At 46.3% G+C, this 17,206-nt stretch overlaps 1 protein-coding gene across 8 annotated transcripts in view; it reads right to left on the reverse strand.

The window, feature by feature from the left end:
• Positions 1-17,206, reverse strand: part of FHAD1 (forkhead associated phosphopeptide binding domain 1) — a 163,845-nt gene that overhangs the window by 41,992 nt on the left and 104,647 nt on the right. For all 8 annotated transcript variants that reach the window (XM_069545933.1, XM_069545930.1, XM_069545935.1 and 5 more), the window contains 4 exons: positions 8,126-8,196; positions 6,400-6,552; positions 2,820-2,927; positions 2,471-2,578 (listed from right to left, as the gene is read on the reverse strand). In XM_069545933.1, coding sequence (XP_069402034.1) covers positions 2,471-2,578; positions 2,820-2,927; positions 6,400-6,552; positions 8,126-8,196 — 440 coding nt within the window. The remainder of the gene's footprint in view (positions 1-2,470; positions 2,579-2,819; positions 2,928-6,399; positions 6,553-8,125; positions 8,197-17,206) is intronic.

The raw sequence follows: 17,206 nt of genomic DNA on the forward strand, positions 1-17,206 counted from the left end.
TTTGAAGTTTGAGGTGGGTTTAGGGGTAAGACATTTTGCTGCCCCACTGCGTCTGATCTCATATCGACACTCAGGACTTTGCTATGCAGCCAAGCTGGGCACCACAGGGAAGGCTGTCCTTGCACAACTCAGGCCCAAGTTGTGTTCCTCTTGGACACTTTGCTTCCACACTCCTGGGCAGGTCATGGGAATTAACCTTTAAAGTTACCTCCAAACCAGCCTTGTGACCTAGTGATTCTGTCGTTCTTAGAGATTCATCTGACGGTGTGGTGCATGCCTGTGTGCAATACGCTTAGTTGTGCCCGACTCTTTGCGGCCCCACAGACTGCAGCCCGCCAGGCTCCTCTGTCCATGGGATTCTCCAGGCAAGAATACTGGGGTGGGTTGCCATGCCCCCCTCCAGGGAATCTTCCCAACCACGGATGGAATCCGTGTCTCTTGTGTCTCCTGCATTGGCAGGCGGGGTCTTTATCACTAGTGCCACCTGGGAAGCCCCTGACAGTGTGGAGGAAGGTCTAATGGAAAGACAAATCACATGACCGTCTGAGGTTGATCAAAGCCTGCGTCTGGGTTCTGATCTCAGATTTCCCGACAAGAAGCCACACAGAGGTCCTGCTGGGCTGATGTTGTCCAAGGTGTGGGTGACCTGGCCACAACTCCTCTTGCCTTGGGGCTGTCCACCATCAGCCTGTCCTTAAATCTCCCTTCTGAAGTGCCCCGTGACCTCAAGACCGCTCAGTTCAAGGGGCTTCCCCATCCCTGTGCAGATGACCTCTCAGTGGCATTTCACCCCGGCCAACCCTTGGAAGACCCTCCTCTTCCTCGCCATCCCTGGAGAAATAACTCAGGACCAGGCACTGACACTGTTTACACAGGCCTGCAGAGCACATCTGCACCAGAGACCCAAGTGAAACCCAACATGTAAACACCTCCCCTCCCTGGATAGGATCAAACTGCATGGGCTCTGCTCACAGGTTCCTCACTTCTCCCTTCCTGGGGGGCGGGCAAGGATTTCACTCTGAGAGGTAGGGATGTGGTGGAGGGTTAGTACAGTAAGTGCCTACACAGCACTGGAAGTTCAGTGATGGTATTAGTAGCCACCATTCATTGAGTGATGATTCTGGGTCAGACACTTCATCGTACATGATCTCTAACCATTATCTCACAGCCATCCTTTAAGGAAGGTAGGTACTGAGTCAGTAAGTAGCCCAGCTGGAATCTGAACCATGTCTCATCTGGATGCAAAGCCTCACTCTTCACCCCTTTACATTTCCTCAGGACTGAAGCACAAATGAGAACATCTAGTAAAAAAGACCCAGGGATCTGAGGGTGACCAAAGGTAAGTATATTCAAGTGAACAATGCAATAGGGCTTTGCCCAAAGCTAGTTTGGACACATCAGCAGAAGTACAACAGCTTTGCCTAGGGTGAGGACAGTCCTGCTCTAGGCCACTGCATGCTGGAGAACTGTGTCCAGTTCTGGCTACAAACAGTTTAGGAAGAAAGCAGATGATGGGCTGCAAACCCAGATACCTGTAGGGGCTCAACAGTTACCTGAAATGAAATAAGTTGTGTTGAATGCAATAGGGAATGGTGGGGACTGTGGCAAACATCTGCTAGTTGGTTCGGCTCCAGTCCATTTCTGCTGCAAGTAGAAAGGAGGGCCAGTCTTCTGACTTTTCAAGAGAGGATGGGAATCTGGATTTGTCAGTAAATTTTATGAATTCAAGATAAAAAACTCTAGGACCAAGCATAACATGTCCATGAGCCCCTTTTCAGCCAGTGAGCTGCTAATCTGTCACAGGTTAGAGCAGCTCAGAGGAGGGGACCAAGGCCAGGCTCCAGGCCTGTGAAGGGCATTTGTGTCTGGAGAGGAGCCGGTGCCTCTATTCTTATGCATCTAAAAGGTTATTCTGTGGAAGAGAAAGCAGATGGGTCTTGCAGGAGCCCAGGGGGGTGGGTGGAGGGTTGAAACCTTTTCTGAGAGAGAATCTGAGTCAACTCAATCTAAAGGAAGAATTTTCTCCCAGCCAAGGCATCAACACTGGGATGGACTTCCCTGGGCTGTAGAAAATTTCTTGGTGGTGGAGATGAAGGTTGGGGCATTTTAGGATGTTGTTGGATTCACGTAGCCCTGAAGTCCCAGGATTCTGAAAGTCCTCCATTTTTAGGATTCAGGATGTAGTCCCCATGTAGAAAACGCACATTACCAATCCTGATATGTCCCCTAAGATTGTATTTTATGACATTTACAATCTTTGTGTAAACTGTAGGCGCAAGGTTACAACTCTAGGGTCCTCTCCTAGAGTCCCCCCTGCTTCTTCCCAAAGTAGCTGAGCTCCCCCACGGACAAATCCCTCTGGGAAACTCCGCCATGCTTGACTCCCCATCAGCTGTGGTTCAAAACTTACTTCCACATGGCCCTCAAGCTGGGTTTGGGTTCGAGCTGCCCATCTCCCCAAGCTACGTACCTCCTTCTGGTGGGTTAAGCGGTCCTCCAGCTCTTGGACTTTGCTCTGTTCTTCTTCTAATGCTTCCTTTGCTCTGCTTTTCTCCTGAGAAATGGTCTCCTCCAAAGCCTGAAAACCAATGATCGGCATTTAACAGACAGAATTACAACGGCAGGAATCTGGATTCTGCTAGGCACTGCGTGGGCAGGTGAACTCTTTACTACTCACAGCATCCCCATGGGGAGACTGTGGGCAGCTGAGAGCCTGGCAGCTGGGGTGGGCAGGCCCAGATGAGTGTCCCAGGTGAGTCCGTCCTGGCTGCCTGATCTCGACCTGGGCTCAGGCCGGCTCTGCCTCCCCGAGCTCATACCTTCTTTTGCTGGGTTAAGCGATCCTCCAGCTCTTGGACTCTCTTCTGTTCTTCTTCTAATGCTTCTTTCGCTTTGTTTTTCTCTTGAGTAATGCCTTCCTCCAAAGCCTGAAAGTCATGACTGTTGTTTAATAGACATAGTTACCAGCGTAGGAATCTGGACTCCGGGCCAGGCCCTTCACAGATTAACTTCTACGTCTCACAACAAACCCATGGAAAACTGTGGACAGTATATCTAGGGTCTAAGATAATGGGGTCTGGAGTTGGCAGGGTCAGATTAGAGCCTGCGGCTGATTCTTCCTAGGGGTATAGTCTTGGGCAAGTGAGAAGCTTTAGAAACCTCCGTTTCCCCATCTGTACAATGGGGACAGTAAGAGTGCTTCCTGCATTGGGTTGATAGGAAGAGCAGATGAGATGATGAACATGAAATGCTTGGCACATGATAATCATTCACTAGTAAAGATCAATCATTTCTGTCATTTCCACTTTGTTGAGGAGGAAATAGGCTTAGAGAGATTAGGAATGTTTACCAATAAATCACATCAATGGGAAATTGAACCCTGGTCCCTTTGATTCTAGAACCAGTAGTTGGCAAGCTACGGCATGCAGGCCAAATGTGGCCCACTGTCTGCTTTTTTTTTGTAAATAAAGTTTTATTGGAACTCCACCATGCTCATCGTGGGTTGCCTTGGCACTGCAACCACAGAGCTGAGAAATCAGGACAAAGACATGATCTGCACAACTGAAAATAGATACTATGTGGCTCTTTATGGGAAAAGTTTGCTGACCCCTGATCTAAACCATTAATGTGTGCATAAGTCAGGGGAATGTTGTTAACAGATCATAATAATAATAAAAAAAAGAATGATAGCTTCATAAGTTAGCTACTCAGTCGTGTCTGACTCTTTGCAACCCCACGGACTGTAGCCTGCCAGGCTCCTCTGTCCATGGAATTCTCCAGGCAAGAATACTGGATTGGGTAGCCATTCCCTTCTCCAAGGCTTCTTTCTGACCCAGGGATTGAACCCCGGTCTCCTGCATTGCAGGCAGATTCTTTAATGTCTGAGCCACCAGAGAAGCTCTCAAAGGGAACCTAGAATTTCTTACCATTGAAGCAGAGTCCTAAGACAAGTCAGGACTTGTGAGGAGGAGCTTAATTAATGAATTTTGACACACATATTTTTAGAAAGGGTGGGGGGTGACAGTGCCATGTTCATTTAAAATCGGGGCACCTAGCACTCAAGCCTGTGATGGTACTTCTGGATGAGTCCCTGGGGTCAAGCCAATCAATGTAAGTGTCTGGGGAAGAATGACTCTCAATGGGACAGTAGTGGACCTGAGCAGCTGTACTGTCTGTCTGTGGGTCCCTGGCTTTGTGTTCCCCTCTGCAAGGGGTGGTGTGGCCTCTGAAGTTTGGTGTGATTAAAGGGGGGTTGATGTCAGCCCTTGAAACCCTGTGACTGTTGGAATCAATGTTACAAAGGGGCATCTGGAGGGCCCAGGCTGGTATCCAAGGTGGTGGTGAACAGGCTGGGGCTATAGTACTGGACATTCACAGTGGAAAACAGTCAAACCAAAATTGAAACTAAAATAGGACATTTGGGAAGGGAGAAATTAAACAGAGAAGAGAGAGGAAACAGGTGGAGAGTTCTGTGAAGGTTTTGAAGATTTTTAGGTTCTTTCTGGTTTTATTTCTCTCTCTCTAGAATGTCACTCTTTTTTCTCTTCTACATTGAATTGCCCTTCTGAAGGGACCTGTTTTGATTTAAGGCCGTTGTTTATATACCTGTATGGGACTCACAGGCAATTTTGGTCAGGTGGGTCTTTCTTTTTAATCTTTTATTTCACAAAAGGCAGAGAAAGAGGCAAAGAGGAGAAGAGGTAGTGGGGCACGGGTTAGAGGACGAGATGAAACCAGCAGAGGCTGCTGCCTCTTGGAGAGGCTTGGAGAGTCGGGGCGTCTGACAGAGAAGGAGGGTCCCAGCAGGAAGTCACCAAGCGGTTCCTGGTGGAGATGGAGGAACTGGCAGTTTTGGTCCTTTTTGGTGGAAGAAAGGAGGTGCTGGGATTCAGTGGATCTGGTGCTGCTGTTTTGAGGTGCGTGGGAGATGCTCTCTGTGGTGGCTGCACGTGGGAACCACCAGGGAGAGCTCACCAATCTCAGGGCCTGAGCTGCACCCCCACCCCAGCTAGATCAGAATCTGGGGGTGGGGGGGGGGAGGGGGTGCAAGGCCTTAGCATTTTTTTAATCTCTTGAATGACAGAAGTGCAGCCAAAGTCATGAACCAGGGATCCAGGGTGATGGTGACTGAGGTAGTTAAATTCGTGGTGGGTCCTTGAATATCAAAAATGGCCAACTTGGGACTTCCCTGGTGGTCCAGTGGTTAAGAATCCTCCTTGCAATGCGGGGGACATGGGTTTGAACCCTGGTCCGAGAATTAAGATCCCGCATGCTGGGGAGCAATTAAGCCCACAAGCCACAGCTACTGGAGCCCCCGCATCACATCTAGAGAGTCCATCTGCTGCAACAAAAGATCCTGCAAGATGCAATGAAGAGCCCGCATGCTGCAACTAAGAAGTGACACAGCCAAATATATAAATAAATGTTTTTTAAAAAAACACGGTGAACTCAAGGACAAGGAGAAGAACTGGCCCATTAACTGCAGTTTCTGGCCTTCTCCTGAGATTCTCATTCAGTGGGGCTGGGGTAGGGCCCAAGAATCTGTATTTTCAACCAGCTTCCAGGTGGTTCTTATCTGCCAGCTCGGGTAAAAGCTTCGTCTGAGACTCTGTTGCTGAACATGTATCTGCAGAGCTGTGCCATCAGAGTCCCAGGCCCAGACAGGCTGAGTCAGAATCTGCCTTTTTACAACATCCCCAGTTGACTCATAGGCACCTCTGAGTTGAGAGGGAATGTTGGTAGCATCTTCTAATTGGCCGTTTTCTAGAAAAATAAGCAGGAATTTTGGCCACTTTATTCCCTTGATCTGTATAAAGAGAAAGCAAAAGACTGAAATAACACTGGCTGGTCTTGCACATACTTAGAAACACTCTGTCGGTCATAAACCAGGACTTGTAGTAATGCCTCAGATCTGTAAAATCAGCTGCAGTGTATAAACCAATGAAGTACTGTTTCTAGAAATTTCAATAACTGTGCCTACTCAAGTTGATCTTGCGCTGAGTTTTAAGACCCAAGCTTCATGTTAATTCCTCCAACATTATTCACCCTTTTTATTTATTAAAAAAAAACAAACGTCTATTTATTTGGCTGCACCAGGTCTTAGTTGCAGCACGTAGGATCTTCGAGCTTCATTGTGGCACATAGGATCTTCAGCTGCGGCTTGCAGGATGTGAGTCCCTGACCAGGGATTGAACCCAGGCCCTCTGCATTGAGAGCGTGGGGTCTTGGCCACTGAACTACCCGAGAAGTCTCCATTCACCCTCTTAAATTAATTTAGTTCCATGGCATCCATCAAGATTGCTGCTGAAGTTTCTCCTCTAAATGTGCGCCCTCAGTTTTTTATGGGAAAGGTCATCTCATCCGTTTGCAGCATGAAGGGAAGGATAGGGACCTCCTTACCGCCTTCTCTTCCATCAGCCACTTGACTCGGGCTTTCAGCTTCTCCTCCTGCTGTAGCCTTTCCTCGCTCAGCTTCTCCTTCTCTGCCAGGTGCTCCCGCAACTTTTCTTGCATCAGAGACTGCTGAGTTTCCTGAGAACTGCTGATCTTGATCTGAAGGGAGAGGAAGGGAGATTGTAGCTGATTAGTCCTGCTCGGGACTAAGGCAGGAGTCATTTCCACTACCTTTGTGGGACAGACAAAAGTTCCCAAAACTTTCTGAAAAATGCAGAAAAACTATGCTTAACCTAGTACCTAGTAGGGAAGCAGAAGAGCATCACAGGTAAGAGTTCAGACTCTAGATCTAGACAGACTCTCAGCCATAGTTCTTTCTAGATGCTTTTTCATTTAAAAGATGAGGTTAATATGAATATATACTTAGTGTTATCAGGACTGAACGAGATAATGTTGGAAAGCTTTTACCACAGTGCTTAGCATGTAGTAGGTGCTTAGTAAATGGTAGTTGGGCTTGTTCATTATTATTTGCTGAGTGTAAGAGAAAAAGCAGTGAGCTAAGGCCAGAAGGCCTGAATTTTTGTCTTGATTCTTCCACCAACTAGCTGTGCGACATTGAGATAGTCACCTAAGCCTCTGAACGTCATTGTCCCTATCTGTAAAATAAGGAGAATGGACTAGATCAGGCGTTGGCAAACTATTGTCTGCAGGCCAAATTTGGACCAGTCTATTTTTATAAATAAAGTTTTATTGGAACAGAGCATGCTTGCCACACCCATTAATATATGCAATTGTCTATGGTTGTCTTTATAGTAGCAGAGTCAGATAGGTGTAACAGAGATGATATATTCTGAAATATTTACAGGCCCTTTACAGAATATTCTGGCCCTTTACAGAAAAATTTTCTTACTCCTGGAATAGATGGTCTTTGTGGTTGATTGCTGCCGTGGTCCCACTATTTCACCCTTCCTCTATTCATACCTTTGGCTATGTAACTTGTAGTGCCTGCCGATATCCTGCGCCCGACACTGAACTCAGTCATGTGACTTGCTCTGGCCAATGGGATGTTGGCAGACGCAACACAAGGGCCTGCTTTCTCTTCCTGATCTCTGCTTCCTCTGCTGGTGCCATGAGAACATGCTCAGGCTGGCCTGCTGGAGGATCAGAGACACGTGCAACGGAGCACAGCTGCTCCAGCTGAGGCCAGCCTAGATCGGTCAAGAGCCAGCCAACACCCAGGCCTGTGAGTGAGTCCATCCAAGGCCAGTGGATTCACCCCGCAGCTGGCCCCGGACGTGTGAGCAGTGGACAGTAATCGTGGAATACTACTACTGTTTATTATGCAGTATTAATATGGCAATAGCTATCAGAGCAATACAATCCCTAAGGGTTATTTTGCCTCTAAAATGTTGACATTATGTAACTTTTGGTACATCTTTTCTCTGTACTGTGGCTAGCTCTACTTCTTCCACTGCATTTAATAAACACAAATTTTAAGATCTAATGTCTTTTAAAATTGTCTGGGTTTGGACAGAGGAAAACAAGTCTCCTTGCCTTCCTGGGAGATCTCAGCCGCCCCATCTGAATCATCTGGAGTGCAAATGGAGATTTCATATCACCTTTTGTAGGATGTGCACTGACTACCTAATAGAGGAACAATGGAGTTAAGATGCCCAGTGCCATGAAAATTTTGAGGAGGAGCTGAAATGAACTTTTGGAACTCAAAGATTACCTGAAGTTCTTGGGTCCGGCTTGTAATTTTTTTATAATGTTCCAGAAGGTATTTCAGATACAAAGACAATCCTTAAAAAGAGAAGCAAGAAGAAGGTAAGTATCAAGTCAATTCACTTTCTTCATTTTCTGAATAATGTCTTCACAGTGCTTGCTGACAGGAGGATGAGGGCAACGCTACCCTCCCATCAAAATAACACAAGTTGCCATCCATCTTGTGTTTTTTTAAATGGTTGATCATCTTCAGTTGGGCTCAAATCCAACTTTCTTTTCGGAGGTCGACAATAAAAACCATCCACGGAACCCTTGTTGACTAAGTGTCCACTGTGTACAAAACCGTGAGCTGAGCTTGGGGGATCATATGAAGCCATTCCTCAAGGGATTTAGGTTCAGTCTGAGAACAGGTCTAAGTGCCTGACAGGAAACAGGCAGTGACCCCAGGAAGTGTGGAAGTGACCGCTGAAGGAGTGGGGAAGTGTGAGGGTCCCAGAAGAAGAGCTATCGTTTACCCAGAGTGATCACCGCTCAGCTGAGGATCCACTGGGCGTGGGCACTGGCATTATTCAGAGTTGGAGGGGAGGACATTTCAGAATGGAAGGCGTGGATGAATGGTGCCCCGCAAGAATAAAAGGATATTAGCATGTGGTTTCTTAACGACATCACAGTGAGCTGATGGTGACATTCAGAGGGACTTGATTACAGGCTGACAGGTAGACTAGTCTGGTCTGGTATAGAAACTGAGAGGCTTTTCATTCTGGGTGTAAAAGTTTTATTATATTCTGGGTGTGAAGAACATTTGATAGATATTTTTTAACTATGGGGTTTATTTTTCTAACTATGGGTTGATCAAGCAGTCAGTTGGTTGGGGATGCCCTTAAAAGAAAGTTTAAGTTTTTCCAGTGTGAACCTTAAAAGGTCGGAGAAGTATGTTCATTTATTAAATTCTCTGTTGGGAGAACAAAGCTTCTCGCCTGGCAGTTCATTTATTTTTGATTTTCCAAAGGGTCTTGATCAGTGGTTGTCCTTGGCTAGCATTTGTGGGACTTTGGTTGCTATATAGTCAGCATTTACAAAATCTGAAGCATCATAAATAAAGTTATATATTTAATCATAAAAACATCGATCCCCCCCCCCCCAAAGATTTCCAGGTCCTAATCCTGAGGGCCCATGGACATTACCTGACAGGGCAGATAGAGCTTTGCGGATTTGAGGAAGTTGAGGATCTTGAGATGGGGGGCTTATCCTGGATTGTCTGTGTGGGTCCAATATAGGCCCGGGGGTCCTTACAAGAAGTAGACAGGGGGGTTTGACTATAGACAGAGAGAAGGTGATGTGACAGAAGCAGAGAAAGAGCTGAAGATGCTCCCTTGCTGGCTCTGGAGACAGACGAAGGGGCCATGAGCCACAGGATGCAAGGGATGAAGGATAAAGACTGGAAAGGAGGAAAGCCTAGAAAAGGTGAGGGATCAGATTTTTTTCCCTACACCCTCTGGAAGAGACCGACCCCTTGACTTTAGCTTAGTGAAACTAATTTTGGACTTTGGGCTCCAGAGCTGTAAAAGAATAAATAAATAAATGTGAAATTGTGTTAGTATAAGCCACAGAGCCTGTGATAATTTGTTATGACAGCCATGTGCGCATGCATGCTAAGTCACTTCAGTCGTGTCCAACTCTGCGACCCAGTGGACTATAGCCTGCCAGATCCTCTGTCCATGGGATTCTCCAGGTAAGAATACTGGAGTGGGTTGCCATGCCCTCCTCCAGGGGATCTTCTCGACCCAGGGATTGAACTTGTCTCTCTTTTATCTCCTGCACTGGCAGGCAGGTTCTTTACCACTAGTGCCACCTGGGAAGCCCATGACAGTCACAGGAAACTAATAATGGGGGGTGAAGGGAGGAGGCAGGATGAGAGGTGGGGAACACAGCTCATATTCTGGAAGAGGGTTGAGGTTAGTTGGGGTGGAGTGGATGATGGGGAGGGGAGGAGTAGAGGGAAGAGGTGGGATGGAGGCTGAGGTCAGTTTGTGGCCAGCCTAGGACAGTAGCCTAAAGACTGTAAACCTGACTTAAATTCATGAGTGTGGCCTGTGTGCCCAGCTCTCTGCTAAGCAATCAATGCATCGCCCCACTGTATCGTCTGACCATTGCCCCATTTTACAGACTAGGCAGGGGGGTCTCTGAGACATGTGGCTGCTGGATGCTGGCAAACAACCTAGCCAGGGCTTGGGCTCACAGCAGTCAGACTCCAGGGTCTGAGTCACTGCTATTTTGGCTGCTGATAGAGCAGTAAATTGGCTTAATGAACTGTTTTTTTTTTTTTTCAGAAAAATAACAGATGAATTAGAGAGGCAGGAGCCAGTAGAGTTTCTTAACTATAGCACTACTGACATTAAAAGACACTTGCCCCTTGGAAGAAAAGCTATGACCAACCTACACAGTGTATTAAAAAGCAGAGACATCACTTTGCTGACAAATGTCCATATACTCAAAGCTGGGCTTTCCTGGTGGCTCAGATGGTAAAGCATCTGGCTGCAATGCAGGAGACCTGGGTTTGATCCTTGGGTCGGGAAGATCCCCTGGAGAAGGAAATGGCAACCCATTCCAGTACTCTTGCCTGGAAATTTCCATGGATGGAGGAGCCTGGTAGGCTACAGTCCATGGGGTCGCAAAGAGTTGCACACAACTGAGCAACTTCACTTTCTGACTTTCCCTTTCTTTCTTATGGTTTTTCCAGTAGTCACATATGGATGTGAGAGCTGGACCACAAAGAAGGCTGAGCACCAAAGAATTGATGCTTTCCAACTGTGGTGCTGGAGAAGACTCTTGAAAGTCCCATGGACTGTAAGGAGATCAAACCAGTCAATTCTAAGGGAAATCAACCCTGAATATTCATTGGAAGGACTGATGCTGAAGCTGAGGCTCCAATACTTTGGCCACCTGATGCGAAGAGCCAACTCATTGGAAAAGACCCTGATGCTAGGAAAGATTGAGGGCAGGAAGAGGAGGGGGCGACTGAGGATGAGATGGTTGGATGGCATCATCGCTCAATGGACATGAATTTGAGCAAACTTAGGGAGACAGTGAAGGACAGGGAAGCCTGGTGTGCTGCAGTTCATGGGGTCACAAAGGGTAGGACACGACTTAGTGACTGAGCAACAGCTGACATATTGGGCCAGACAATCCTCTGTTGTGGGGCTGACCTGTGCAGTGTAAGAATCTTGAGCAGCATCCTGGCCTCTAGCCTCTGGCTTCCAGGAGCATCCCTCACCCCAGCTGTGATGATCAAAGATGAGCAGGTTTTGAGAAAGAGAATCGGGGGGGTTGGGGTGGGAGCGGGTGGGTAGGACAGAGAGAACAGAGCTTGGGGAAGAAGGTGGGGCTTCAAAGACAAAGTCACAAGTTAGTGATGAGGACAGAGGGTGTAATGCACTGTAAGGTCTTGGTGGGACAGGAGTATGAGCTGTAGAAAAGGAGTTAAAGAAGCAGTGATCCTGAAGATGCACCAGCTTGAAGGGCATGTTTGATGACAAAGGAGTGAGATGCAGAGAAAGGCTGGAGATGCTGAAGGAGGAGGTCGTGATTCAAGACCTTGCACACAGGATGGCCTGGGAGGGAGAGAGAAGGGGAGATGCAGGAAGGGAGGAAGTATGCCTGGAAGAGAACACAGTAGGGAAAGACAGAGGGAAGGGGAGGAAAGATGGATGCGGAGGGAGACGGAAGGGAGCTGAACAGGCTCGTGCCTGGGCCCTTGACCTGCAACAAGGCCACCTGCTGAGAATTTCCAGCTTGGAAGAGTGAGAATAATAACAGTATAATGATAGCGAGTCCCTTGGACTGCAAGGAGATTCAACCAGTCCATCCTAAAGGAGATCAGTCCTGGGTGTTCATTGGAAGGACTGATGAAGCTGAAACTCCAATACTTTGGCTACCTCATGCGAAGAGTTGACTCATTGGAAAAGACTCTGGTGCTGGGAGGGATTGGGGGCAGGAGGAGAAGGGGACGACAGAGGATGAGATGGCTGGATGGCATCACCGACTCGATGGACATGAGTTTGGGTAAACTCCAGGAGTTGGTGATGGACAGGGAGGCCTGGCGTGCTGCGATTCTTGGGGTCACAAAGAGTCAGACACGACTGAACTGAACTGAACTGAATAATAGCTAGTGTCAGTATTAAGCACTTGCTCTGTGCCAGGCACCATGCCAGGAGTTTGACACGTGATATTTTCTAATTGTTACAAACAACCCAACAAGGAAATTTGTTTGTATTTCTAGGCGCAACACAGACGCTCAGCCAGGTTAAGCCGTGGAGCTGGTAAGCAGTAAGATCAGAATTCAGACTTAGGTCTGTTGCTGTCTCTTCCTTTAAAAAAAAATTATTTATTTTTAATTATCATTCTCTTTTAAGAGAGACTAGAGGCTGGAGAGTGCAGGGTTGAGCTGGCTGATGTGAAGGGTGTGTGATAAGAAGGATACCAAGGTGGCAGAGATGAGTGATGCTAGCCTGGGCTGTAGAAGAGAGGTTTTCCTCTTTGAGAAGAAGCAATTCTTTATTTCTGGTTAAAGAAGTTATGGAGGACAGAGGAGACAGCCTGATGTCCCGCCGTTTGTGGGGTTGCAAAGAGTCAGACACGACTTAGCGACTGAAAACAATAGCCCAAAAGTTATACTTGTGTATTACACAAATCCAAACAGGACTGGAGCCCATACAGTGAAAATTGTCCCTCCACCCCCGCCGCTGTATCCGCAGTGGCCTGCACACAGTAGGTCTGCAATAAATAGCTGTTAAAAGACTGTGTGAAAGTCAAGGCTCATGCAGTCCCATCATACTGGGATAAGACTTTCAACACGTGTTTTTTTCTCCAAATTTCTCTGTGGTCAGATAATGACACTTGGAAAGAAAAAGGGTGCAGGGGGGAGAGAACACTGTGTATATTCTATGACAATCTACTTTTTGTTTTCCACTTAAAAATACTGCTTATCTTGGATATCTAAGGAAGAGTGATTTTCTATGTATGGAGAGAAGTCTTTGTAACAAAGTTTGGCAGAAATAGACACAATCAACTGAGCTTGCAAAGAAAAATGTAAAAAGTCCTTTCTTTCCCTTATCAAAAGAAGCTGAGAAATCAGGTGGGAATGAAATTTAAGATCCTCCTTAATGTTTCTCATCTTCCCAGCGGGCTTAGTGTTTCTTGTCTTCCCAGTGGGACCAGGCAGCAAATCCTTCACCAATCAGATATTTTTTTTAGATCATGGACTTTTTAAAAATTAAGGTATGGTTGATGTACAGGTATTATATGTTTCAGGTATATAACATAGTGGTTCACAACTTTTAAAGATTATATTCCATTTACAGTTATTATAAAAATGTTGGCTATATTCTCTGTGTTGTACAATATATCCTTGTGGTTTATATTTTATACATAGCACTTTATGCCTTTCCTCTCTCCCGGTCTTTTCCTCCCCTTCTCTCTCTCCATTGGTAACTACTAGTTTGTTCTCTATATCTCTGAGTCTGTTTCTTCTTTGTTACAGTCTCTAGTTTTATTTTTTAGATTCCACATATAAATGATATTATACAGTATTTGTCTTTTTCTGTCTGACTTACTTTGCTAAGCATAATACCCTCCCAGTCCATCCATGTTGTTGCAAATGGTAAAATTTCATTCTTTTTCATGGCTGAGTAGTAATCCATTGTGTATGTATATGTGTGTGTGGATATACACATATATATATACATACCACATCTTTTTTTTTTTTGGCTATGCCATGCAGCTTGTAGGATTTTAGTTCCCTGACCAGGGATTGAACCCAGGACACAGCAGTGAAAGCACAGAGTCCTATCCACTGGGCCACCAGGGAACTCCTTACTATGTCTTCTTTATCCATTCATCTGTTCATGGGAACTTATGTTGCTTCCATATCTCGGCTATTGTAAATAACGCTGCTATGAACATTGGGGGCATGTAGCTTTTCAGATTGGTGTTTTTATTTTGGAGGGATAAATACCCAGGAGTGCAACTGCTGGATCCTATGATAGTTTTATTTTTAGTTTTCTGTGAAACCTTCAAACTGTTTTCCATTAGTGGTTACACCAATTTACACTCCCGCCAACAGTGTGCGATGGTTCCCTTTTCTCCACATCCTTGCCAACATCTGTTATTTGTTTTCTTTTGGATGATGGCTATTCTGACAGGTGTGAGGTAATATCTAAACAATCAGATCTTTAGTAGTGATCCCACCTTCTGGGCTGCTCATGACATCACCCAGCAATACTTCAGGTGGTTTCCCTCTACATTACTCAACCTGGATTTCCCTGAGGGACTTACTCCCAGATTTTACAAACCTAGCTTGTTATTACATGCATTTTATCTCTTAGGATAATCTTTTAAAAGGCAGGTAGTATGAAGGTTAAGAGCAGGGGCTTTGAGGGACCTGGATGGAGTGCCAGCTTTACCACTCGGCAGCTGGCACACACACGCATTGTCATGACTCTCAGAAGGAGGCCTGGGAAGAGGACAGAGCGCTCACAGCTAAGAAAACCTGACTTGCTGTCAGATGTAGATGGGGCAGGGTCACAGGTAAAGTCACCTTGGTGTGAGTAAACCAAGCAGCGCTGCCTGGGCACATACCCATCTGACTGCCACCCCCATTTAGCTCACATCACATCAACAGTGATGCTGACGGTAGTCACCACTGACTAGGGCTCATGTGTGCCTCTGTGGTTTGGGTACCACATCATTCCATCCTCACAACTACTGGGTGAGATCCGTCCCCCACTTTATGACCCGCAAACAGAGGCACACAGAAGCCCAGCAACTTGCCCACACAACTAGGCAGTGCACACTTGAGGGTCAACCCTTGGCAGCTGGTCTCCAAAGCCCGAACCCAGGATCTTCACTATAACGCAAACCTGGGGCAAGGCCAGCAGTGCGCTCAGGCAGGCATCAGATGTTCTTCATCCCAGGGGATGAAACTCTCAACTTTGTCTCCACTCAAGTTAATGACAGAACCTGTCCTCTAGGAACTGGGTATGTAGCTGGTATCTCTCTGGATCTTTAGAGGTCATGTGGGGTCACAGAAAAAAACACAGCCATTAGAATCACAATGACCTCAGTTTGGGTCCTGACCCTGCCGTGTACCAGCTGTGTGACTTTGAGCACGTTTCTTAATGTCATTGGTACTCAGTTTCCTGGCCTGCAAAATAAAGACAACAATAGTACCTAGCTCACTGGGTTGCTGGAAGATAAAAGTACGAGGTACATGCAGAACAGCTAACACAGTGACAAGTACCCGGGAGTGAAACGAACCATGGTGCCTATCCTTTTTGTTAAGGAACTGTAAACACAGAAGGCTCTTAGGAGTGTTTGTGGTTGGTGATGAATGACTGAAGATCCCCTTCTGGCCTCAGTACCTCAAAGCACCTTATCACAGTGAAAAACTCATAAAAGGTTTTGAGCCAGTTTCTGCATTTTAAAAAGAGGGTTTTACATGCTTTACTGAGTTGGACGTGCTTCACTGAGTTGTTGTGAAGATGAACTGAGCTTAGGTATAGAAAGTACCTAGAACAGGGCCTAGAATGCAGGTGCTCAGTAATGAATGACGGCCACCACTGTCGCCGTCACCACCTTCACCATCTTCTACTCATTATTCTTACCGCCATGACCACCACAGTCATCACCACCATCATCTTCACTACCTTCATCATCATCGCCATCGTTACCATCACCCTCGTTATACTCACCATTATTACCTGAACCATCACCGCCACCCCTGTGTAGATGGCTCTAGGAACTACGGACAAGTAGGACCTCATCAAGAGAATATAAGGAATACTCTAGCTCATCTGGTTCTTTTTTCAACATTTGATGCTTTGAGAGAATATTGTTAGGGCTGGAAGATAAAAAGCCTTTCACCATTAGCGTCCTCTTCTGAAAGAATGAAGAATGGGCCATAGTCACTGGCCTCTCTTGATATTACCCTTCAACCTTCTTTGATTTCTTAGAATCAAGTATGAACAGTTGTAATCAGAGAACACAGTCTGTGTCTCCCCAACTGGTGTTCCATAGAACATTATTCCAAGCGTTGTTAGTTTGGGGTAAGGGTAGCAAGAAGGAGAAATGTACTTTGGGAACACCGCATTCTTATCCCATCCTGATAGATCCGTAGTGTGTATCAGTGCAGGAGGGGTTCTGCAGAGACCTGTTTGATATTGCTCAACTCCCCTGACTCTGTAAACTCCAGAAAAAAAGACAGGGGGCCTGAGAAATGCTGCCTGAAAAGAGTTTTCCTCAAGCTTTCTGATGGCTTAACTTTACAACCCATGTTTCCTTATGGTAATACAGTCAGTCATGTCTAACTCTTTGTGACCCCATAAATCGTAGCCTGCCAGTCTCCTCTGTCCAGTGAATTCTTCCAGCAGGAATATTGGAGCAGATTGCATTTCTCCCTCCAGGGAGAATCTTCCTGACCCAGGGATCAAACCCGCATCTCCCGCACTGCAAGCAGATTCTTTATCATCTGGACCATCAGGGAAGCCCTTTCACTTCAAAGCTATAAAGACTCCTGTGAGTGGGGAGGGGACAGTGCATGCCTTGCTTGGTCCACTGTCACTAGGTTAGAGATCATGGTCTTTCCCTGTTTTAGTTCCAGTTTGAAGAGCAGCTAGAACTGTGGGCCACGTCTCACTTGATTTTACATACATTCAGACTCTGCCATGATTACAGCAATGGTAATACTGGGGTTGCGGAGGTGCTGGGTTGTTGGGAGGAATCCAGTCCCTGCCTCTTCTCTATGTGGTCTGTGAAGGGCAGACATTTACAGAGAAGTTAATCTTGATTTTCTTTTCAAAAATGTTTAAAAGAAATTTATACCACCTTCTGGATTACCTTAGAGATATCCTGGCTGGGGTTGCCTAATCACTGGAGTTGACTATCACTCCTCTATTCTCATTCATTGGTATAAGAAATGTCAAATTCACGCAGCCTCCCTGGGGGATGGTTTGGCAAGAAGGATCCACAATCTTCAAAACGTTGGAGTCTCCCAGGTGTGGCCTTGGGTTCTCCCTTCTCATTTGATACTTTC

This window comes from Ovis canadensis, chromosome 12, assembly GCF_042477335.2.
Source record: "Ovis canadensis isolate MfBH-ARS-UI-01 breed Bighorn chromosome 12, ARS-UI_OviCan_v2, whole genome shotgun sequence".
Classification (NCBI taxonomy): domain Eukaryota; kingdom Metazoa; phylum Chordata; class Mammalia; order Artiodactyla; family Bovidae; genus Ovis; species Ovis canadensis.